Source organism: Mchenga conophoros, linkage group LG9 (genome assembly GCF_057382185.1).
Source record: "Mchenga conophoros isolate Kocher_MC1m ecotype Shallow Benthic linkage group LG9, M_conophoros_male_GT1.1, whole genome shotgun sequence".
Lineage (NCBI taxonomy): Eukaryota > Metazoa > Chordata > Actinopteri > Cichliformes > Cichlidae > Mchenga > Mchenga conophoros.
Window position 1 is genome coordinate 34,132,866 of NC_140534.1, and position 26,435 is coordinate 34,159,300.

The following is a 26,435-nucleotide window of genomic DNA, read 5'->3' on the forward strand; positions in this document are numbered from 1 at the left end:
CATTACAGCAAACACAGTTTGCTGAGCAGTTATTCAACACTTAGATCTGACCACAAGCCATTTCCAAGTACATTAATACACTTTAACATCATCACATGAAGTACTTCGGGTGTTCCTTTGTGCCAGACACGCTTGAGAACAAAAGTATCCGTCATAACAAGCTCAAAAGCTTTTAATGCAAGTCTGCAGGAGGAAAACAAGCACTTCTTAACTTTAGCTGTGGTTTGAGGATACAGCAGTCCCTCCTGACGATGGAATTAATGTATTTAACCTTTACCATTCCTCTTCTAAACAAGAGGACTCACTGAAGAACATAGCTTAGAAATATCTGTGAGCTTGAGGAATCAGACAAACCCTTAAAAAAATAACATAATGTTGGTGCCAAGTAGATAAGTGTTATACAAACACATGGATTAGCCACAGGGACCCACTGATTTGTAAAGTACCAGACTGAAGCCTCAACTATAGCTTTGCCACTGCCATCTGTCCTAGAAGCGTCATGGTCCTGGGTGACCCAGCGTTTAGAGTTTATCTGTATGATGATGATGATTTAAGTTCAAGCTTTGTACAGTTTAGTCTTGAGTTTAGTTCTTTTAGTCTCTCTGAGTTTATTTGTATTTCAGATTCATTGTTCTTGTCTGTTAAGTTCCTTTTGTGTCTTTGTCTCATCCCTGTGTCTCCTCTGAGAGTCAGTCATGTGCTTTATTTATGTCCTCTGTCATGTCTCTGTTTATTCCCTCTATGTGTCATGTTGGTTCTTCCTTCTGTTCATGTATGCCTCGCTCTCTCCATCTTTCTCCTCTACCATGTCAGTTTTCCATGTGTCCTATTGTCTTCCCACGTCAAGTTGTGTGTCTTAGTCTGCGTCTCAGTGGGTTTTCTGTCTTATTTTGATAGTCCTTGGCTCATATGCTTGTGTTTAGTTTTGCTTCCCCTGGCTCTGTGTCTAATTGTTCCAGCTGTGTTTCCCAGCCGTCTCTACTGTACTAATCACCTGTCTGTGTATATTGTGTCAGTTCTTCTTTGTCTTTTGGCAGAACATCAGTTCACCTCCCCCCATATTCACAGTGGATTTTCCCAGTCTAGTTTTGGTTAGTGTAAGCCTTCATTGCCCTTTATTTTTGTATCATTGTCTGATCTTCTATCAGCCCTTAATAAACAGCTTGCATTTTGTTAAGATCAAGTTCTGTCTGCTTTTGGGTCCTCTCTTCAGAAATGTGACAAGAATGTTGTAGAAAATTCTAGAATTTCACTCACCAAATCTGGAACACAGCCTTTTTTGACAATCTTTTAAAACAATTGAATGCACAGTCGTGTTATTTGTCAGATTGTTGCATTAAAAATACTTCCAAAAGGCACCAACAGCACAAACATGCTCAGCTAGCAGCCACCTGAATTGAATTGAACTTAGAAATACCAAATTCATCCCGGATACAGTTCCTATAAAGACAAACTAGCTAGAGACCAAAACTGATGTTTGCCATATGCTGTAAACATGCTTATTTCTGCTGGGAGTCTATGAAGACTGACTCACTTTCGAATCCAGGTTCAAGTGGGCATTAGAGGAACTGCAGGTCCTTGCAGGTCTGTCAGCAGCAGCTCCTACATTTTTACTGTTTTCAAATGCAAGACAAAGACCAAAATCTTCGATAAAACCAACAAACAGCATTCAGAGCTTTCACACAAGAGAAACAAGGGGTGTGGTGGAGAAAGAAGGTGCACTGCTGTTCACACACTCCTAACATAGACAGTGTCATTAAACTGGACTCATATTTTAATTTTCACCAGCAAATTTTGGATATAAACCACTTCATTGCAAACAGAATCACTGTTATCAGACAGGTAATGTAAAATTACAAAGTGCTTTCCCTTGAGTTCATATTAAAAACTCAACAACTGCATTTTAACAAGTACAATCTTCCTTTTTTTAAACCGTAAACCACGCTGACAGCACTGACCTTTGAGGGAATGTCGACCTGGGGAGCCACAGATGGAGAATGCCATTTTATTAGTAGCTTCATTCCATCAAATTTTACCTTACCCTCTTTGCTGTGCTGATACAATTTCACACAACCCACAATAGACAGACACTCTTGCAAAACCCAGCAGTACAGTAGTCAGCATGTCCCCTGCACCAACAGTTTAACAAAGAGCACAAATTCGTTTTGCCATTCTGGTTTTTGCTGTTGCACGAAAGGTAAGTGTCACAGTAAACCTGTGTCTGTAGAATATGTCATGGAAAGCGATATTTCAGCATGAAACCAAGGCCAAACATCTGAAAATGTGATGTCCTCGTTTTATTTTGCGCCACATCAAGTCTACAGAGGTACAGTGGGGCAAAAAAGTATTTAGTCAGCCACCGATTGTGCAAGTTCCCCCACCTAAAATGATGACAGAGGTCAGTAATTTTCACCAGAGGTACACTTCAACTGTGAGAGACAGAATGTGAAAAAAAAAATCCATGAATCCACATGGTAGGATTTGTAAAGAATTTATTCGTAAATCAGGGTGGAAAATAAGTATTTGGTCAATAACAACAATACAACTCAATACTTTGTAACATAACCTTTGTTGGCAATAACAGAGGTCAAACGTTTACTATAGGTCTTTACCAGGTTTGCACACACAGTAGCTGGTATTTTGGCCCATTCCTCCATGCAGATCTTCTCGAGAGCAGTGATGTTTTGGGGCTGTCGCCGAGCAACACGGACTTTCAACTCCCGCCACAGATTTTCTATGGGGTTGAGGTCTGGAGACTGGCTAGGCCACTCCAGGACTTTCAAATGCTTCTTACGGAGCCACTCCTTTGTTGCCCGGGCGGTGTGTTTTGGATCATTGTCATGTTGGAAGACCCAGCCTCGTTTCATCTTCAAAGTTCTCACTGATGGAAGGAGGTTTTGGCTCAAAATCTCACGATACATGGCCCCATTCATTCTGTCCTTAACACGGATCAGTCGTCCTGTCCCCTTGGCAGAAAAACAGCCCCATAGCATGATGTTTCCACCCCCATGCTTCACAGTAGGTATGGTGTTCTTGGGATGCAACTCAGTATTCTTCTTCCTCCAAACACGACGAGTTGAGTTTATACCAAAAAGTTCTACTTTGGTTTCATCTGACCACATGACATTCTCCCAATCCTCTGCTGTATCATCCATGTGCTCTCTGGCAAACTTCAGACGGGCCTGGACATGCACTGGCTTCAGCAGCGGAACACGTCTGGCACTGCGGGATTTGATTCCCTGCCGTTGTAGTGTGTTACTGATGGTGACCTTTGTTACTTTGGTCCCAGCTCTCTGCAGGTCATTCACCAGGTCCCCCCGTGTGGTTCTGGGATCTTTGCTCACCGTTCTCATGATCATTTTGACCCCACGGGATGAGATCTTGCGTGGAGCCCCAGATCGAGGGAGATTATCAGTGGTCTTGTATGTCTTCCATTTTCTGATAATTGCTCCCACAGTGGATTTTTTCACACCAAGCTGCTTGCCTATTGTAGATTCACTCTTCCCAGTCTGGTGCAGGTCTACAATACTTTTCCTGGTGTCCTTCGAAAGCTCTTTGGTCTTGGCCATGGCGGAGTTTGGAGTCTGACTGTTTGAGGCTGTGGACAGGTGTCTTTTATACAGATGATGAGTTCAAACAGGTGCCATTCATACAGGTAACGAGTGGGGGACAGAAAAGCTTCTTACAGAAGACGTTACAGGTCTGTGAGAGCCAGAGATTTTCCTTGTTTGAGGTGACCAAATACTTATTTTCCACCCTAATTTACGAATAAATTCTTTACAAATCCTACCATGTGAATTCATGGATTTTTTTTTCACATTCTGTCTCTCACAGTTGAAGTGTACCTCTGGTGCAAATTACTGACCCCTGTCATCATTTTAGGTGGGGGAACTTGCACAATCGGTGGCTGACTAAATACTTTTTTGCCCCACTGTAGTTTTTGTTTGGTCATTAATGCAAATATCTAATCAGCCAATCACAAGACAGCAACTGAATGCATTTATGTGGACATGGTCAAGACAACTTACTGAAGTTAAAACTGAGCATCAGTTGGAGCGTGGCATGGTGACTGGTGCCAGACAGCCTGGTCTGAGTATTTCAGAACCTGCTGATCTGCTGACATTTTCCCACATAACCACCTCTATGATGGCACAAAGAAAAAAAATCAGCAAGAGTCAGTTTTCTGGGGGGGAAATGCACCATGTCTGACCCTTTGGACACACGGCTGGCTTTAGGTTGTTTACATTTTCATTGCTTAAACAGGAAAACCATTTTGTTGTTGGGGTTTGGTGGTTTGCTTGTCTGGAAACATATATCAGAGTAGCAGCAGTTGTACTTTTATTGTGAAAAGCTGCTCCTCTGCGAGCCGAGCAGGGAAACTGTGCCGTGAGTAACTCTGTAGAGAAATAGTGACCTTAAATGCTGGCTTGACATTTTCATCCATTTGCCTTACGAGAACAACTGTACAGGATGCTCATCTTTTATTCAACACATAATTCAGGCCACACTCATTTAACTCTGGCCATTAGAAGCGATTACATAACATTGCAAAAGAAAGGACTAAACAGGAGGTCATTTTCTTCAATCCAGTGCCACAGCCAAAGGTGTAACACCTGTGTTTGTTTCACAGCATTAGGCTTCACAGTTCTGACGTACCACAGGTTTTGCTTTTCATATTCTCTGCTGGCTTATGTAACAGCTTTTATTTTTTATGTTACTGAATTCCACCAATTTTTTCATTCGTTTTGTTATTTTACATTCACCTCCACTTGTAAGTATCGATCAAAGCGTTTGAAAACCATTTTAGTTTTTCTGGAATGAAAATGTCTAAAACTGAACTAACTAGAAAAAAATACTGTAGTTGTAGAATTCGAAATAAGAAATATGTTTAGTTCATTGTCAGGTTAAATTTTCTGCAAAATCAGCCCGATTAAATTTCTTTACATCTTTTTTGAGAGTGTGATATTTACATGAGTGCAAATGAAGCATTTGTATTGTACTACCTGTTCTGAACGTCTTACATTTTGCTGCCAACAAACAGAACCCATGTTATTTAAAATAAAATCACCAAATAATAATAGGGGTGACTGTATGTGGATGTGGTTAAAATAGGCTTGTGAACACGCAGAAAGTGAGCCCTGCAGGTCGTTCCTGGTGTGTGAATTGTTTTGTTTGATGAAAACAAACATTTATTCTGTAAGTTCTTTAAAAGTGAATAATGTGCCATCAAAGCACCAACCACTAATATTGGCAAAGTACTAAGTACTAGCCACAAATAGCCACAAATGTTCACATCTTCAAATGTGTTTACATCATAGCGATCTGTCAGGACAAGCAAGGCAAGCAGTGCTTTCCCTGTGAAATCCAAATATAGGCAATTAACACGTACCAAAGGCAAATCATTTCTCTCTTTGCAGCTCCAAACATTCTACCATCGCCTATTTAAATTAATTCTGTAAATTATCACCATTATGTGGCCTCAGTTGTCTGTGGAAGCTAGCGTAACTATGGAGCCCATGCAAACTTTAGTTTCTGTCATTTTTCATCTATGTTAAAGTCTGCGGCTGGTAAAAACGCAAAACCAGCAGTTTCTGTGCTTACCGACCAGACCAGAGATCATTCATATTTACTTATATTGTCAATAACCTCTTTAGTCTTTGATAGGAGGCTAACAGGAGACCAGTATGCTAGAGAAGCTAACCCTGACTTTGCTTTCCCTGCTCTGAGATCAGTTATAATCTTTTCATTACACTAGCAAAAGCTCACACTATGGTCAACGATGTGTATGTACACATAACATAAATGTAAAGTTGCTATTCTTTTTGAGATTAGCCACAAAGGAGAATAAATATAATTTTAAGGACTTTGAGTTTTATAAAAATAACCAACTAAATATCCAGCTGCACTATGCAGTCATCTCTTTTCTTAGATTTATGTAAACATGAAGAAAATGGATGGTTTGGTTTTGGAAAAGGTATGGCGTAACATGCCACATATTTTAAAGAGATAAAAGACTCCTTAAAAAAAATCAATCGCGCCTTTTTACAGGCTTTATTGTGGAAATACTGTTCTGGGGACCAACAGAGCTATTACGCAGTTTTCCATGAGGCCAGGACGTCTTATAGCATTTCCCTGAGAGTTTTCAGAAAAACAAAAAGAAGCTGGTGGACCCCAAGAAGCAGTGTTTAAACACCTTAAAAAAAACCTTGACTTGTCAAAGAGAAACAAAGCATTTTAGCATTTCAGTCTACAAACACGACAAAAGCCTTGTTCTTCTTTCCATGACAGTGGCTGCGCACATGCAAACGTTCTCCTTTCGGCAAACAAACAGGTTGTGTGGCGCTTGTGTTTGCCTCTGACCGTGTCTGACCGCCGCAGCACCAAAGGCACTTAAGCTTTTTAGGATTGCAGCCATTCATTTGTTATCAAGTACATCTGAGAGACTGCATCCCGGCTCACCAACAAAAAACACTTCTGAAGTCTGGAGTGCTTTTGTTCACGGGTTCAAAGTAACCGCGAGGCCTTTTACGCAACACTTAAGATTAGCCACTGAAGCATTTTATTCTCATACAAAGCAGATAGGAGCAGTCATTACCTGAAGTTCATCGTTCAGATTCCACACTCCCCCCATATGTATGCATATTAGCCTACGATCTGACATTTAATAAAGGTTTTTTTTTTCTGAGCGACCCCCATCTGGGAAGATTTCACTGAGCTGCAGGAACTTGGAAAATTGTCTCTGTGGGATATTGAGAGAGTGGGCTTAATTTCATTTCTTTTTAAAACTCGAGAGCTGCAAATTACTCTGTCAAGTCTAAACACACGTCCACCCTCCCCCCGTCCTTTTTTTCATCTGCAAGAGATAAATTTACAGGAAGAAAACCTGCAGGTATGACACGAGAGTTATTGGTCAAAGTGAATTAGACTGTTAATCTGCTGATGCATGAAGGAAAGGGATCAGATGGTGATTCATTTATACTTCCATCCATCCATCAAACGCTGTGTTCACTTTGTCGTGGAACAAGTGGAGCTAAAAGTTTGCTTTGTTTACAGTGATCAGCATAAAAATTGTTTTCTTTGGGTTTGAAAACGCGCATTCATTTTCTTTTCTCGTCACTTTCTTAAAAGAAACTTGAGACTGAGCCTTGACAGGGATAAAAAGAAGAAGGGGGTGTCTGCCAAAGAAATAACCTATTATTTTGTTCTTTTTAACCTTTTTTAACCTTTTTTTTTTTCTTGCAAATGAAATTTGGATTGATGACTCATTGCTCTCCAAAACACTTATGAAAGTAAACTTTCTTAGCGATCTCAACGTTTCCAGTTCAACAAAAGTGCCAGACCTCTGACATAATTAAGACACAGACTCATTACTAAACTATATATCATATAAAAGTTTTGGACAAGCTGTGAAAAACACATGGGTTTGCCTATGCGCTCGATTGCAATTATTCCATTTGTTGTGAAAGCCATGAATGTGTTTAAGGGACATCTTTCAAATTTTCTCTCATTTCTGCCCATTTGATGAATTTTAACAAAATTGATTAAATGCAAATTTTAAAAAAGGCCTTAAAGTAATTAGTTGATGTCAGGAGATAATGAGACTAAAACACCTACAACGTCCACATCGTGAGGTTGGAGCTGCTGATGATAGGATGGTGTAAGCAGACTTATTAGGGTGGATGTACTAGTCAGCAGGGCTGAGAATAAGTGAAATACACAGGGTCTTCAGATGTCAATTTTTACACCACATGGAGATGTTATGCTTCCTGTATGAAGCAGCAGTGAAATAGATCTTACATGATGCCAGTTGAAATGAATTTATTGAAGCACCGGGGACGTCTGCTGCCGTCAGACAGCTCTGACCAGACAGAACAAACAAAGCTTGATGGGAAATATTTAGCACCGAGACCATCCGCCATTGATCTCCCACCAAGGGCTGTTTTCAGATCAGCTGAACGTGCTGAGCTTTATCGCCGCTGCCTCGGCTCTCGGGTTTCACGGCAGCTTTTAGAGGTCGATATGGGAGCCTGTAGGGGACATTTGTTTGACGTGATGGATGGCAAAGCAGACTGGAAATGAATAAATAGGCAGCACATTAGAGATAGGCAGCACCGTCCTGACGAACAGGCTAAAAGCTGACTTGATTTTGGCGGTTTTGCCCTTTATGCTGGCTCATGTAGAAGAAAGTAAAAGGAAATGTAATTAATGCATTGCATTAAAAAGAGGTTTGCATCTTTAAAGAAAGCCTAGAGCATTTACATAAGGCCTCACTGGCTGGCGTGTCTGTCCATGTTTTTTATGTGAACATTAAACTGTAGGTAGGTATGAAAACAGGAGCCACACCCAGATGCCCTTTTTAACTGTGAGTAATTTTATTTAAATTTTTTTTAAAATTGTATAAATGACATTTCATTACTACAGACGTCAGAACTGTGAGGCTGATCTAAAAAAAAAAAATCTGCTGAGGAAGAACTGAGTCTAAAACGAAAACAATTAAACAGATGTTTGATTTCTAATGAAAAATGATGAATTTGAAATCATTAAATCTGGTTTAAAATAATTTCTGTTAAGCTGAAAGTAAAGCACACCATGTGCCAGTTACATTTAAACACATAGTTTGGTTTACTTGCATTAAACTTATTAATGCATAACAGTGGATTTTTAGGGGCATGGCTTCTTTGACTGACAGGTGCATCGTGACACAGGCGGTTGTAGCTGCACGCTGGCTACATACATATTTTGTGTACGTTGGTGTATTTTGGTCTCACTGAGCAGCAAAGACAGCGTGCAGCTCAGGTTAAGTGTTTCGTATGGGCTCAAATTGTGGTCATAAATATTTTGTACTTGTAAATCAGTTTTGTGTGTGTAAAAAGATTTGTGTGTGGACTTGGCCAAAAAATACGTGTGAAACTCTGCACTCAAGTTTCAAGTTACAAGTACGAATTTTGACCCTATTTTTCTTCCTTTCATCTGATTGGTCAAGGTCATGTCAATCACACATTTATCCAGTCAGAGAACAGATGGGTTTGGCTGTCGGCGGGGCGCTTTTTTTGAACTGCAGGTCCTTGAAGAGTGATACAGTTTGAAGCTGGAGGATCTCTATATAAATATCCGATAGATGCTAGGTCCCCTAACTTTCAGTGGCTGTTGAAAGGATAAAGTTGTGGTATATCAGTGGTTAGAAATACCATTATTACTTTAGGATTAGTTTAACACAAAGTCAGGGCTGTGGCTCACAGTGTGCAGCATAAAGGTCCTTTCACATCGAGCTCTATGTCCTCTACAAGAGTTTCTGTTTTTTTATCTTCAAATGTTCAAGAAAAACATGTTTTGCTAATTCATCACAAAGAAAGCTTTGTAACTATCCCCACTAGTGAAGACTGTGTCATTTCCACAACACTGCCCCCCACCCCCGAGGTCCACAGCGCTGTTGAAAAGGCGCTGGAGGTCCCTGTATTAAGCACGTAAACCTGTGACACAAGAATCACCAAACTCGGACAAACCACAGACTGTTTTCCTTCGTGGTGATGAAGGAAAACGCTGGGCTGGCATGTAAAAGAGCATTTATTCCCTTCAAGGACCTGAAGCTCCATAATGCACCCCTCCGACAGCCAAACCCAGCTGTTCTCTGATTGGATTGTTAAACTTGTGATTGACATGATATTGGCCAATCAGATGAAAGGAAGAAAAATAGGGTCAAAATTCTTCTTAGTTTTGTATGTGTAAAAAAGTCTTTTTACACATACAAAACTGATTAACAAGTACAAAATATTTATGACCACAATTTGAGCCCTCAGCCCAGTCGGACGGGCTGAACACATCCCTGATGGTCTGTGTGTGTCTTCACTGACGTCAGTTGTAACTACAGCAGCAACATGACATTGTCCAGCCCCGTTAAGAAACAGCAGTCGCCACGGCAGCATGACACACGCTTACACCACCCCTCTCTCCAGAACATACTACAAGCAGGTGACCGTCTCATCTTCCAGCCAACAAGTAATTTTGGTGTTTGCAATGTCCTTTTATTTATTTATTTATTGCAATTTTTTTTTGCAGTAAACCACAGATACCAGGATTTAAAACTCTTGAGCCCCCTGTGGTGTCCCCAGCAGGCCACAGAAATGTTTATCTATTTATATGCAAATGGTACAGAGCCCCTGTGGTGACATGGAAAAAATATTATTGCATGGCAGCAAGTTAATAAAGCAGGAATGTAAAAATCTCGCCACAAGATGAAGAATTTGTGGTGTGTAGAGGACACTGGGTGAGCTGTGGGGCTATCATGTACAAAGCATGGACAAATTTGATTTCTTCTCAATTCATTTAAAACTTGAGATGAATTCTAATGATGTTTCTAAATGAGGTCCACCAGCTCAGAGACGGGCTGCTCCTGTGCTTCCCTGGAAAAACGCCACACTTCCTGAAGTGCACTGGACATTTTCTGCACAGTACAGTAGATGGTATAGACTGCAGACGTAGCTTCTGGATTTAAGAAGTGAAGCTAACTACTGCTACCAGGTGACAATACCTGTTTTTCCAAAAAGTTGAGTTTATGGTCTCAGTTATTCATTTTGGATCATATTGAATAAAATATAAACTCGATTTTGTATCAGGGAGGAGGTTTATCCAAGCGATGTTGTCAATCAAAAGTCCTGAGCCAGTGACGATGTGGTTTTAACAGGCATATCCACCCCTGGATCATTACATCTGGGCTCAAAACACCAAGATGGTGAGTCCAAATTGGACTGCACTCACCAGTGCGTAACATTATGGTGGCTTTATCTATTTTCCACTTTTGAAACATTGTTCTAGCTCTAACAAAGTTAGATTACTGGAACAAAAGGAGCCCACCCTGACCGAGCTGAAGCAGCACTGCATTCTTAAGTCATACAGACTGATCTTCAAAGATGGAGTTGACAAGTTGACATTTCCATTTTCACTCACAGAGAATCCAAAAGTACTGATACGTTCAAATCGTCTAACACGGAAACCCTTTCTGACCATACGGTTCATAGACCCTCATTGAGGTAATATTCCTTAATATAAACAAAACTTGGTTGGGGTGTAGTACTGGTAACAGCCACTGGTATGTATAGCTCTCTTACGTGTTTAGTTAGAGTGTTTAGATAACAAGCATATAAAACATACAAGCATATAAAAAGTGAAACAAATGCAAAGCAACATACGGCATATACTAATTAACAAATTTAGACAATACAACAAAAGCCTAAGTGGAAGCCAACGTTATGTTTAAGGCTTCAAATTCAATGATGTATAAAGTGTATTTAACTTTAAATATTTCTAAATAATATTCCATGTTCAGGATCTGTCTAAACCCTGGAAATTGTAAAAAGCGTATTTGGAGGTTTCAGAATAAAAAGAAAAATGCCACAAGCTATAAAGAGTTCAAGGTTCGTGGTCTGATCTGTTGAGCACAAAGGGAAGCTGGATGCAGTCATCCAAATATGTTATTTTAAACCCAAACCCAATATGCATAATTAAGACACAATCCAAGGGAGACCAATGGACAGCCAGACACAGACTTCCTTCAATCTTTCACAACAGATATCCATCAAAAGCTTTCTGAAGAAACTTTTTCAGTCTCATCTAAAGACACCATGTCCACACAAGCCCTGATTAACAAGAGGTCTTAGCGCTAACCCAGAGGTTGGGGTGATACTTTAACAGACTCCAGATGGTCAGAAGTTGGTTCCATGTCACGTTTTACCTCCTAGTATCAATTTCTTCAGTAATGACACAAGAGATGAACTTTCTATTTTCTAACTAATTGCACCAGTGCAACAAATTAAATTAAACATCTTTATGTGAAAATCAATCAAGCAACTTGTTCGTTCAATTATTAAATGCTCACCTTCATGTTCGGTGAAGTCTTTGATTGAGGCCCAGGTCTTGTTGTTGCAGTAGAAGGAGGTGTTGGCTGGCAAGGTGTCATTGAAGCAGTGTGCCGTGCTCCGCACACACTTCTGCCGCAAATTTCCCATGAAGAGCTGCAGGCCAATAAGTGCAAAGACACTGAGGCAGAAGACCGTGAGGATCATCACGTCAGCGAGCTTCTTCACCGACTGGATTAAAGCCCCAACGATGGTCTTCAGTCCTGAGGGACCGCCGCGGGCGCAGGGATGCAGAAAGGGTTAATAGTTGAATAAGTCTTTGAGAACTGGTGTAACTGGTCTATGAATGTTGAAACCTGCTAACTTGATGAAGATGGCAGCCAGCTTAAATGACATGATCAAAGCAGTATGCCTTCAAATATTTAACTTCAACCTCTCAGAGGTCCAATTACGTCTAAGGTATGATTCTATATGAGATTAATGGCTTTTTGAAAATTGCAAAGAGGGGATTTTCTCCAAACAGTTCCTTATTGTCAGTTGTGACTTGGAGTGTAAAGGTTGTTTTGTTTTTGTTTTTATGCACAGGCAAGGTACAAAAGTAAAACTAAACGACAGCCATCTTTATGCATGAAGGTGGAAAAAACAAATCAATGAACTGAAAGCATAAAAAATGCAAATACTCCATTCCTGTTAGGTGAAAACCTGAAAATATTCCTTCAGATGACAATAATTTTAAATATTTTGTAAAAGTTTTAGTCAATCATTGTTAAATTTTGGGGGAAACAGTCAGGTTTTCACCCATGAGCAGCTGATGAAGAAAAGTCACTGTAGGCTAATAATCACCATCAAAATACAGCAAAACAGACCACAAACTCCCCCATTCTAATACTACAATAACAACACTAACACACATGAACACATGGTAAAAACAGCAGGAACAAAAACACACTCAGAACACAAAGGGTGCAGACAAGTCGACTGTTATCAGCCAAGTCTTACCAAAGAAACCACCAGTTTCTTATAGATTTTTAAATCACCTCTTAGCACTTTTTTTTTTACTTAGTTCTTTCATTAGAAACAGACAGCTCAAATAGGTTTTCTATTACTTTTTCATATTCAAAGATTTTGTCTCACAGAATCAACTTTTGTTTGTTAACCTGGAGGTGTCTGTAAACTAATGAAAAGTGGGATTAGACAAAGCTAAGCTGCAGTTCTGACATGCTGTCATGGTGCTATTACTTTACTAAAGTTATAACATGTGATTAAACACTGTTATAACATAGCCACTAACATGGCACGAGAATGTTTTCATCACATGTTAACAATGCTGTTAGCACTGCATGCTAACATGCACAGTGGAAACATACAGAGGCTAGCCAGCAGGACATCTGAATAACCAACTGCACAGTTTGCATATTGATTTGTGTCTTTGTGGACATAAACTGGTGTCTCCTGAAGTGTGCTGGGAATTTTTAAGTGACGTAGATATCTCCTAAGTGCATTAGCAAAGAGTGTTGCTATGTTCCCCGACCTTTTATGTGTCATGGCTACTCATTTTAAGCTTTTTGTGTGTAATTTTAGACCAACAAAAGTAAAAAGTGCAAGTCCCTAACACATAAAACAACTCATTGTCTTATTAATACAGTGTTTCCTAATATCAGACTGCTGCTTTTTCCTTCACAGGCTGAAACAAAAACAGCAGAATAGGTTAGGGGAGATTATGTCAGCTGTATCTGGCAAGCATAAACTCCATAAGCAACTGGATCAAAAAATGGGTAGCCATTTTTTGGATAGTCAGCATTTTCACTACTGGAATAGCGTAAAAAGCTTAATTAGCAGGTTGTTTTCCACTGCAGAAACCAGCAGGTGAGCAAATATGTTCTTCAGCGTGGGTACTTCTGAAAACCCCTGGAAAAACAGTTGGATGGGCCACAGTGCTGATTGGCCGAACTCGAAGAGTACACCTGCCCTCTCAATGGCCTTTTTAAGCAGCAATCTTCTCTCAAAGAGGGTGCTTGCACATGCACCACAACAATAGTGGCATTCAGTTTCAGAGATCTGTAGTTATAGCAACAACTTATGGCAAACTTTTGATCAACTTAAACCTAACCAAGGCATTTCAATATATAATCCCAACTTTGTTTTAATGATAATTAGTAATCACTAAAACTTCTGTCAAATTCTTGACTTCAACTCACTGAAATAACTCACTCGGCCAACAACCTCTCCAGATTTATTTTGTCCTTTAAAAGTGTTATTTTGTGTACAGGAACAAATTTTTAGGTTTGAGGCTGGACAGACAAACGCTTTTGTCCAAGAACACAAATAACCCCCCCTGGAAAGTTTATGGCCACAAGACCCCATCAAGTAGTGAATCTGGTGAATTTTCCACAACAAAAGCAACAGAGGGGGTGAAGGGACGCACCAGGTGGTCAGTTCTGTATCTGTTTGTCCCACTTTGTGTGTTATTCAAATTTCTGCAGTGGAAAAAGAATTACTTACACTCTATCCTCCTTATCACAGGATCAGAATATTATCCCAGTTGCTCACATGATGGCATATCTTCCATTTTAGTTTATTAACTTATGTGCATGTAGGATTATTATCCTACATTTATTGCAGGATTTAGCACTGACATGATGTTACTGAGCAAGCATTTAGTGTACTTCTACGAGGTACAATCATAAAGTTTTGCAACTTTATGGAAAAAATGAACATTCAAAAATCACAACTGATTTAAATTAGACCTTTAACCTTTTTCAGGTAGTCCCTTAGTGTGACCCTGGACCACTCCCAGCATGTCTACTGCCCTACAATCTGAATTGGTTTATGGGAAGAGGACAACGTTTCAGGGAGCTGTGGTCTTCTGGGGAATGCTAATTTGGATAACAGCTGGTGGAAGTCCAGAGGTGCACAAGGGTATGGCCTTGAAGGGACGCTCAACCAAATTTAAATCAGGTAGGGTCTTTTGAGTCTTGTAAAAGTTCGTGATCACACCTTGTAGACAATAGTTGTGTTTTCTAAAGCTAAGTATGAATTTATGCTGATTTGTATGGTGAAGCATTAAATATTGGAAGTCCTTTCTCCTGTGCCATTACTTGACTCATGGCCAAGAGCTGTTTCTGTTTGCTAAGCCTCTGTTTTCCACTCACAACCAATTAGCATAAAAACCTTGGTGCTTCTTCCTGCATACTACCTCTGTTTACTTTGTTAAAGTGGTTGTTATGAAGTAGAGAGCTATCAGTAGGTAGTATGCGGGATGAGATTTCAAACACAGCCACTTAGTGCTTCCAGCAGATTGGGAGGAGTGCGTTTGGTATTCACTCCCCTGCATTCGCGGTCTCACCTGGGATGACAGAGATGGTTTTGAGCGCTCGCAGCACCCTGAACGTCCTTAAGGCTGACACATTACCCAGGTCCACAAACTCAGTCACATATCTGCAACAAGCCGGGAGACAAAAGCACAAAAACAGACACACACAGAAGGGTATGACCACACTGAACAGCAAGCCAGCACAGAGGGATAGAAAGGTGGAGATACCTCAAGAGACAGAAATAGATACAGTAGAGACAGGCCAGGTCGGATGGCAACACTGGAGGATCAAGCCAGAGACTCGACTGTTAAGAAGGGGAAATCAGGTATTCAAAGCTATGGATTTGGATGTAAACTGGAGAAAAGGCAACTCGGTCAAGCACTTTAATATTTTAATGCCTGTAAGGTTTTTGGGTTTTTTTACATAGTATTTTTGGGTATCCACATAGTAAACTTTAACTGATAAATAGTTACATTTTAAATGTCAGAGTGGTGTTTTCAACATCAGATACCAGAACCAAAAAAATGCCTTTGGGTTGCTTTTGTCTAACTTCAAACATCAAATGTTCAGTTTTGTGCCAAAAAAGACAGAAATCCAACAAACAGGACATGTTTTTAAGAGTTCATCATGAGAAATGCTTTTGTTTGTGTTTGGCTCTGGAATGGACACTGAATTAACCAGTTTAGTGCGTCAGATTTTTTTTTAGCAAATATCCCAACTTGAAGGCATTTTGTTGCCATCGATTCTCCTGTTAACAAACTTTTAGACATATCTGATTTTTCCTTCTTTATTGTTCCTTTAATGCAGATCAGGTGATTGGACCTATGGTCCCCGATTGGGCAAGGAGTGGGAAGTGGGTGGGGTCTGGAGCTGCAAGACACGGCAGACATGGGACGAACAAGAGAGGACGTTCACAACGCGATTACAATTGTCTCCTAGTTTGTTTGTTTTATGTCTCTTGTCGCCCCCTGGTGGTGGTGGTGGTGAGCCCTTACCTGGGATGACCGAGATAGTTTTCAGGGCTCTCAGCACTCTAAAGGTTCTCAGCGCCTGCAGGTTCCCTACTTTGATAAACTCTGTTAACAGCCTGTAGGGGGCAGTGTGATGGTTGTCAACAAACAACAAAGGAAGAGAAACACAACAAAGTCTGAAAATACTGCCGTGACTTTAAACCACCCAAAATTGACTTATTTGGAATATGTGAGCCCTACAGGTCATGCAATTAAGGTGTACTGTTACACACCTGTAAAGGAAAATTTCCAAGAATTTTTTTAAAAAAGTCAAGTTTACAGGAAGTTTACGTTTTGTTTATAAATTTTCTAAACATCACATTATTCTGTGTTTAACCGTTACTTTTTTTAAACTTTTTTTTAATCATAAGCCAGTCCTAATTGATCCACACTACATCCAAACAATTGTGAAAAACTGTTATTATTACCTATTGAGTTTACCTGCTCTTGAAAAACAAAGTACCTATATTTTAAGCTAAAATTCAGCTCAGAGTTATAGCTTAAAAGATCAGATATTCATTGATCAACATTTTCTAGCAGTTGCAAAAAAAAAAAAAAAAAACACCCAAAAGAATTATACAACTCATGTCAGTGCAAACTGACATGACTTGACTACAATACAACTGGCTACAGTTAGCACTGACTACAATTTCTTTAAATTGATACAGCCATATAAAAACATTTTTCCAGGACTCTATGTAGACTAGTGGAAAACCAAGTACACCACACAACTATTCAGAAGCTTGTAGAACCATCTTTAGCAGCAATAATGTTAAGCAATTGTTTCCATATGACTTTATCAGTTTATCAAATGGTGGAGGAATTCTGACCCAGTCTTCTTCACAACACTGATGTAGCTCATTGAGGTTTGTGGCCATTACTTTGACCTTTGATGATCTGTCTGAGCATTTAAGCCAGGTTGAGGTCTGGACTATGGGCAGAAATCTGTGCCATCAGAAACTGAATTTGAATCGCTTGGATTGAATCTGAATTGTAACTTGAATAAATGCTTTTAAAAACTGAATATGAATTAGCCTAATTTGAAATTCAATTTATTGATTTGAAAATGATCATCACTAAATTGAAATTGAATTTTATATTTTGAAAATGAATTCATGTGCTTTTAAACCGTATTTTATCCTTTAAAAATTTAGCTCTCGAATAATTTCAGATTCACTTCTCACCGTTCATTTTCAGTTCCAAAATTCAGTTTTTTGGGACTTAATCCGGTTCCGGTTCAAGCGCAGATTAATAGAACTACGTTTTACTAGCGGACTGAAAGTGTTACTGACGGGAATCTACAGCATCTTGAGCTGAATTAAGACTTCAGGAGTCATTCGTCATGTCGAATGACCAGCGGATAAACTCTCAGGTTGGTAATAAATGTATTACATATATAAGAACAAGCGTCATGTTAACAAATGATAGCCGTAAGGTAACTTTTATGTTTATTGTAGCTGTTAGCTAAAAACGCTAATTTAGCGTAGTTTGCCCTGGATTATGATCGACTGTTTCTAGTAGAATTTCAAAGTTGTCATCTTGGACCCTCTCAGAGTACCCCCTCTGTATGCTTGCAGAGACTCCTACAGTAGGGAAACATGCAAAACGGTGTCCAAACCTTTGTGTTTTAGCTTTATTTATGTCTTACACAGCATCCCAACTCTTTAGCTAACTTAATAACTTTAGCTAAAGTGAATAGTTAGTCTAACTGAAATTGAATTGTAGAACTGAAAGTGAATCTGAAATTATTCGAGAGCTAAATTTTTAAAGGATAAGATACGGTTTCAAAGCAAATTAATTCACTTTAAAAATATATAATTCAATTTCAATTTAGTGATGATCATTTTCAAACCAATAAATTGAATTTCAAATTAGGCTAATTGAAATTCAATTTTTAAAAGCATTTATTCAAGTTACAATTCAGATTCAATCCGAGCAATTCAAATTCAAATCTAACTTATTCAAATTCAGTTTCTGATGGCACAGATTTCTGCCCATACTGGGCTTTCACTGGGTCATTGCACCACCTTGATTATTTTCTTTTTCAGCCATTCTGTTGTAGATGCCATGCTTGGAACGAGGTACCAGTTTTAGTCAACCCTAAGGCATCAAATAGACGGCTTCACAATTGACTCTAGAATGCTTTGGTATACAGAAGACTTGATAGTTGACCCAATGACTGCAATGTCTCCAGATCATCACACCTCCACTACCATGCTTTAGAGTTGGTGTTTGTCCAAAGATGCTGCATTAGGTTTTCTCCAAATGAAGCGCTGTCTATTATAGCTCAGGTTCAACCTCACAAAATTTCAACAACCACCAAACAGCTAAAACAGTAAATGAGAGCAGGAACACGGATTCTGCACAAAGACGTAAACACAAAGCGCGGACCCGCCGACAGATCAGAATCAGTGAGATGTCGCCTTTCTCACCCGACGGCACGGACACGGTCGGGGCTGAAAGCTGACAGCTCGCTGATTCTGATGTTTCGGCGGGTCCGCGCTTTGTGTTTACGTCCTTTTTGCGCTGATTCTGAAGCTGTTTGATCTCTCTCCAAACAATATTGACTGAACCAGCAGCAAAAGAAGATCCAAACTACGCTTCACATAAACATCGTCATGAATTCCCTCTGACTTTTCCTGTTTTGCTTCCACCATAAAATTACACTTCATGCACAGCTCTCTCTCTCTCTCTCTGTATTTCAAGAACAGTTTCCCTTCTAAAAATCTGTTTTCTGCATTATTTGCTTGCTTGTTACACACCAGTCTACTGTTTACAGCGCTGTCGGACGCTGTTTTTTTCCTTTTACTTACTTCCAAAAAGAAAGCCTCATTTCTGCTGTTCAATAGGCTTCTGAACAAATTTAATCCTTAATTTAATCCTTAATTTTCCTTCATGTTTTTCTGTTTTATCCTCAGGTACTTTGACACAAAGGCATCTGCTGTGATGCTCACACTTTGATAAAGTCTCGCATGTGTCAGGTTTCTTTTTATAGATATAAAAATATGGAAATGTACTGATGCATGATCTGAATTATAATATTTCTGACTGTCTGAGGCAAAATTTCACCGGTTCAAATTGAATCGAATCGAATTGATTCTAGAAATCAGTGACGATACCCAGCCCCAATTTGATTATCAGCACCTGCTAAACTGCTAGCCATGGAGGGATTTTCCAAAAGTGTTGGTGATATAGACGGGTAACAGAAGACAATCCTGGATGACAAACAAGGAGTTTCAGGCATCTCAGCAACAGTGTTTCCTTTGGTTTTTATACCTGTTAAAACTCATCAATTCAATCAAGCTGCAGTCTGCACAAGGTAAACTTAGAATAAAAGTGTTTTTTTACTTTTACATCAACATCCACAGTATGAATCTCCAAGGGGGAAAAAACTACTAAAATCTGCTCTTGCACTCGATATAAAACAAACATCAAATCTATAACAACAACCTAAAAAAAAGAAGTTTATAACAAGAGACATAAGCCACACCCAAGCTGTGAACGCCCTCTTTAGATCGAGTCAGACGAAGCCCTGAGAGCCAAAAGGCGCCAGGCAACAGCGGCCATTTTGGGCCCCCAGTTAGCTCAAGACATTTGATACTCAGTTGCTAACGGCCCTCCATTACAGCTCATATTTCACCGGATTTGACTGTTAGGCTGATTGAATTACCAAGGAGGCGTCGAAAGGTGTGGCTGTCAGAACACGCCATTTAGATGCAAGAAGTCACGACCAGCTGATGGAAGCAGTGGCAGCAGAGACACTTCACAATGGAGGGCTCAAAGAACCAGTTCAGGCCTTATATGAATGTACCTCATTGGTTGTTTTGTTGTTGTTATTTTTGTTTGTTGTTTTGTTACTGTGTCTTTTAAAAATGTAATCTTGAGAATATGAAATTAGATTAAATTCCTTCTTCCTCTGTTTCAAGTGATAAAAATGATGTACGAGTAACACCACATCCCATTTTATTGAAAGGTTCCAGTTTTACCAAATCATAAAGAAAAATACCTAATATGACAAATGCTTTTCAGTTTTTTACAATTTATTCTTCTATTAAGTAGAAATAATAGAACACTGATCGATTTCTCATATTTGCTTCTGAAGACCAAACATGAAGTAGCTTTTTAAAAAAAAAAAGCTAGTAATAAATACTGGTAAATAAAGTATTGGCATTTTTGTTGTCATGACAACACTATACAGACTAAAATGTAAAAAATAAAGATTTTTATTGTGTAAGTTGAGATTTTAAGTGGTTATTAGCAGTTTTCAGAGATGATAAACTTTATACAGATTTTTTAAACTAAATGAACAAAAATATTTTATCTTATATATCAAATATTTCATTAAAAATGCATATGTGAACAGTATTTATAATATAATGTTACCATTTAGATTTTTTTTTTAAATTTTGGGAAGCCTCAAATTCTCAGATTATTTAGCAGTTATAATATGGACCATAAAAACCTTCAGTTCCCTTTAATTTTCAAACAGATGTTTATTTAAAAAGGAACTTTTCACTGAACTCCTGCATCAGAAACGTTACTCTTCTCCTGTTTGCTCTAGTATCACAAGTTTGGACTACACAAAGTTCATTTTTACTGATCATAATTATGATTTTTAAAGTACTGACTGTAGTCCAGGTCTGTAATTTTAAGCTTTTATCTTTTTGTCTTTTCTCTAAATGCTCATCAACCGGCAATGTTTTCAACCTTTTTGTCTTTGCTGCAGAATTTGTTCCTCTTCCAGTGTGAATATCATTTTATACCTCAAGAATTTGCATCATTAAATCTGAGTTCCTCCATCTGTTTTGTGCTATAAAAGAGGAAAATTCTGCTTTAAATCAGTTTCCACTGAAGAATGAAAGTAAGAGATCGTGTGATGGTGCTTGTTCAGCTCCATTAGTGCTTCGTTTCTTTACAGTAGTAATTTCAAATGTGTCTTAATTAAATCATGGATGATTTAGTGTGAGAAATGGATCAATACAACGCATCAAACGTTGCAGCTTTAATGCTGTGGAAATGACTGTGGAGTCTGCTGCTGCTGCCGGTGTGGTGATGGCAGCCATTAACATGTCATTACTCCAGCAATATCAGTAACACAGGGGTGTGTGTGTGTGGGGGGGGGGGGGGGGGGGGGGGGGATGATCCTGGTTACTATGGGAATCCTGACTCGATGGGAGGGGTCAAAGGCATCAATCAAAAAGTTTGTGTGTGTGTTTACTGACCATGACTCTGGTTTTAATAAAGCTCTGGAGCATAAGGGTGATGTGTCAGGGGCGGAGTTCTTTTGTGTGTGTTTATTGAGACGTGTGTGTGTGTGTGTGTATTAACATATGCACTTAACATGTTCTTCACTCTCAGTGTGTGTGTGTGTGTGTGTCTGTGTGTGTGTGTGTGTGTGCGCGTGTGTGTGTGCGCGTGTGTGTGTGTGTGTGTATTAACATATGCACTTAACATGTTCTTCACTCTCAGTGTGTGTGTGTGTGTGTGTCTGTGTGTGTGTGTGTGTGTGTGTGTGTGTGTGTGCGCGTGTGTGTCATGTATGAAGAGGTGACTTATGTGTTCTTGTCCTGCTAAAGATCCATCTGACTGCAGGACATCCCTCAGTTCAAGGACATGTGTGTGTGTGTGTGTGTGTGTGTGTGTGTGTGTGTGTGTGTGTGTGTGTGTGTGTGTGTGTGTGTGTGTGTGGAGGTGGAGTAAGGACACGGTTGTCTTATTTTACTCATTTTCATTTGTTCTGTGTAACCTCTCAGCCTTGTTTAGCTTTTCTTTGTTTCTTGCCTTATAGCTTCCACTCTGGAGCTGCCTCTTCATGCTAATCATGACTGAATGTTTCAGGTAACACCTGAGAGCCAGAAGACTGGCTTCACAAACACTTGGAGGGATATCCCCATTACAGTCACCATAGGCAACTGGCTTGTTTCAGACAGAGATGAGCTAAAGAGCTGCACTTAGGCACTGCGTAAGATAAATAAGGATTATTTTGAACTGTGAATCATGCAAAGCTAGTCTGGTTGAGTCCAGAGCTTGAAAGTTCACAGCTCCAGCTCCAACTATAATTTCTTTCTCTTAACTTTAGTTGATGCACTAAGAAAAAATTACATCAACTCTTCCAATAACTCTAGGACTGTCTTCAAAATGTATGATTATACACTTAAATGTTCACATGTTCCTGCTCTGGAATGCCAAGGACTTCACTTCCCTTACATGGTCGAATCAGTGAATGTAATCCAGACAACAACCCTCTGACTCGCTGACAGGAATTCGGATCATCTTTGTATTTAATGGGGAGTTTCTCCTTTAAGTGAGACCATTTTGGGGGATTTCATGGGAGCTCATCAGGGTTGTACTATGTGACTCGACAGACTTGGCATCCCATCATCTGAGGGCACCTTCATGAAATGTTTAAATTTACAGAGTGTGCACGGCAGGGGTGACGGCGCTTCATTACACCACACTGTAACCCGCGAGCCGAGCCTCAGGATCATCTGTTGATCCGATCGCTTCGTTCTGACTGTTCATCTACCCGCCGGCGACCCTCGCCGCAGGCCTACTGCTAATCGACTCTCTGATTGATCGCCACCTCATAAAGCAAACCAAACTGCAGCGATTTTCCATCAGTCAGTCAATTGCCGATGTGGATGGGTCATGCTCTTTTTCTTTGTGAAACAAAGCGGCAGGATGTCGTTCACAGAGCGGGCGTCACCAACATTGTTAAGAGGAATAAGAGGCTCAGAGCTTTGGAGTCTTTTTCTTGACTTGAATTGATGGTTTGACAGTCGATTATGTGCTGAAGGGTTTGAGAAGCCTCGTGCTTTTTAAACCTGTAATTTGGGAAATGCAAGAGTGTCACTGAGGAAACCACTTCACTGTTTTTTTGTTCTATGAAAACACGGTAAAATGGCTTTATTCACTAAAAGTAGCATCCAGCCAATAAAATATTCACTCATCTCGCTTTGGATCTGCTGTCTCTTTTGTTGGCGACATTTCTTTTGTGCCTTTTATTGTTTCTTGCTGTTGATGTTTATTTGAAAGATTTTAATTTTTATTTCCCCAATTTAAAACAAGTATGCAGTCAATATTGGTGACGGTATTTATGTCACCTCTGTCTTTCCTACAAAAAAAATTTTTTTAGTATACGTGAAAAATGTGTTTTAGAAAGAGAAGGGTGTTCTCAAGTTAAGTTTAAAAACGAACCCCAAACAATAACCTGCACAACAAAACAAGCCATCATTTACTCATACTGTGGTCGTGTTAAAATATTCACCATCATAAGAAAAAAATCCAACCTAAGATTTAAAACAAAATCCTATACTAGCAAGTGCAGGAAGTCTTAAGAAATTCTCCTTTGTGGTGTGTATGCAAGTGCAACGCATTCCATGAAATAAATGAAAAAGACCTGCAGAACACAAGCGCGAAGACTATAAAGAGAGCAAAATTAATTTGGTTGTTCCAACTCTCATTCTCCAAATCTCTCTAATTAAATGCCCGAGTGGTGAACGCTCATTTGTAGCCACAAAAAGTGCAGCCAATATTCCTCCAGCACCCACGACTCTGTCCTTTAGCAAAAGAAAACAGATGAAGTCCAGAGTCAGAGATAATGGCTTCACAAAACATTTCATCAGAGTGCGTGTCGGATTGGTCAGATGAAAATGACCTCAGTGTGAAAAGAAATCTCAAGGTTGTTTAGAAAAGCGTCAAAAAGCAAAAGAGAATCGAGGAAGACGAATCTTTTTGTCTCTAACGAGCAGCCCTCAGGAGAGGGTGAAAAAACAGAAATCACAGATTCTTTGACTCCAGTGAATCTGTCACTGAGTCCACTTACAGGGCTGAAAAAAAGAGGCTCACAGTGAATCTTTAAAGTATTAGGAGGACTCATTGTTTAAAATCAATTGAAAAAGCATAGTGTGTACAGGCTGAGCTTGTTCACCCCCTTAAAAATGGCTCCACCACTTTTCCAGTCACCCCACCTCTGCAGGAGTGGAAGTAGATGCTTTAGCCCCGTCCAGCTTTTAAAATGTTACACAACTATATAGTTATAAAGTATAATTAAGTTTTCAATAGTAAGCCTAAATAGGGAAACTGTCCCCTTTCAGGATGTCATGCTAGTCCTCCATGTATGTTTGTCTGCTCGTCTGTACAATTACACCCGAACCTCAAAGCTGAGCTTCGTGAAGCTTGGAGAAGAAGCCGATAACGTCTGGTGCAGAAGGAGGTGCAGTTTTTACTCTGAGAGAGGAAACCACGTCTCTAAGGCTACTTTCAGTAAAACGATACAGGCTGTGTGTGATCATCATCATAAGAAGTTTCAGTTTATTAGTCGTGTAAATATTCTGGCTGTAGAAGCTGATTTAGTAGTGACAAGTATATTTTGCTGAGGAATGTAAAAGAGACGAGCATAAGAATCAGTAAATAAGTGTAATGTACTATGTCATTTGTTCCCAGTGACGAAGAAGCTCAAGAAGCAGCGATAGTCGTCGCCGGTCAGGCTTATGCTTATTAACGGCGTAGAGTTTGAACTGGCAGCACAAAGTCAGACTTTCTCCTTACTTTGCAAATGTGTCTTCTGCTTAGCTTTGGAAACTGAACATATATCTAAGTTCGTGTGAGACACGCCTTTATTCTTTAATTCCGCAGCATTAATCCGCTCAGAACAACAACAGAGTCACGTCATCCACGCTGCTCTGCAGCTCTGAGCCTCTCTTCAAAAAAGGAAAATGCTGTCTGATTAACTCTGGTCATTTCTGCAGATTTATTTATTTTTCTATTCCATTAAAAGCATGAAATAGCAGAATCACTACAATTTCCTGGTCATCTTTTATTGTTTGAGTTTTAAATTGTGTATCCAGCAAGGCCATGTTTTACCAGCCCACCGCCTCAATCTGCTTCTTTTATATCCAAGCAGTTTTCTTCTGTTGTATTTTCTTCTTTCTTCTGTCATCTTTCTTTCTTGATTTTGTGAAAATGAACTTGCTAAAATATCCGTGTGCAATAGGAGCGTTTTTCTAAAAACACAAGCTGAACTTCATCTGTGATGCTGCTGTTGCTCAAACTCAAACTTTCATGTAAGAACTGAGGTTTAGACTCCGGTGGTGCCACACTTTGAACGGCAGGTGGATGACTGGTGTTCTGCTATTTCATCACGCGGTCCTGCTGCCACTGTCACATCAGCCGATCGTCACAGAGTGCATTCAACTTTCACAACCCATTGCTTGTTTTTCTGATCACCACATGAAACAGTTACCACAGCACCTTGGAAATGGGACTTTCCATTTTATACTGATAATATCATTTGCAACCAGAACCTGCATATTAGTGATCAGAGGATGGAGATATAGCCATAGTAAGGCCCACTGGTCTTTGGCTGAAGCAGGGTTAGGGCTTCCACAGCTCCAGTTCAAGAACCCCAATTAGCTGAGGTGAAGCCTAGCAGCCGCCTGTGTCACCATTTACCTGTCAGTCAAAAAGGCCACGCCCCTAATAATTCAAACTTTAAGCCTTAACTAAGTTGAAATAATTTGACTTTAAAAATATCATCCTCATAGAAAAAAAAATTGGAACAGGCTGTAAATGTGTTTATTATGTAAATCTGAACATTTTAACATGATTCACCTTTGGAGCCTCGAGTGGCCACTGGAGGAACTGCGGCTGTTGGTACTTGAACGTTGGCTACACTTTAAGTCCCAGAAGTTGCCGATTATGGCTATGCTGACTTCAAAGGAGCTTTGTGTAGTTTGTGTGGTGTCACTGATACCAAATTTCAACCTTAATTTCAACAGACAAACTCTAGTTGCAATTTTTTTTGTTTTCATTCTCATATAATTTAAGAAACACCGAGGGACAAAATGTTGCCCGGTGCTTTTCGCGTTCCACAGATAAAACCCTGTGACTTTTTGGTCCATTCAGTAGACTACCTATGAGTTTCAGTGGTTTCAGTAAATGTAAACACGATTTGCAGTTTTTCGTGCAGGTTCACAATCACAATCGAAGAGTTATTCATGAAGACGCTGACCTCCATCTGCAGCTGTTCTACAGTCACTGAGAACAAACTGTACACGTAACCACATGCAAATCCATCAGGAAGGCATTTGATTGGTCCCAAATTTATTCTAGAGTAGCACAAAGAGCCCAAACATCCAGGCAGAGTCATAAAGAACTAAGTTCAGACAAAATACTGTGTGAAAGTATACTCAGGAGAACTGGTGCTCTTTAAAAGGCAAGGGGTGGTCACAGCATTGAGACCCTCTCTCTGTACTGCA

The 26,435-nt window shown here is 39.6% G+C and overlaps 1 protein-coding gene across 1 annotated transcript in view; it reads right to left on the reverse strand.

Moving 5' to 3' along the window:
* Positions 1–26,435, reverse strand: part of LOC146567746 (sodium channel protein type 3 subunit alpha-like) — a 263,377-nt gene that overhangs the window by 163,485 nt on the left and 73,457 nt on the right. Inside the window, exons 7-8 of the mRNA XM_085287781.1 lie at positions 15,199–15,290; positions 11,873–12,115 (exon numbers count right to left, since the gene is read on the reverse strand). Coding sequence (XP_085143907.1) covers positions 11,873–12,115; positions 15,199–15,290 — 335 coding nt within the window. The remainder of the gene's footprint in view (positions 1–11,872; positions 12,116–15,198; positions 15,291–26,435) is intronic.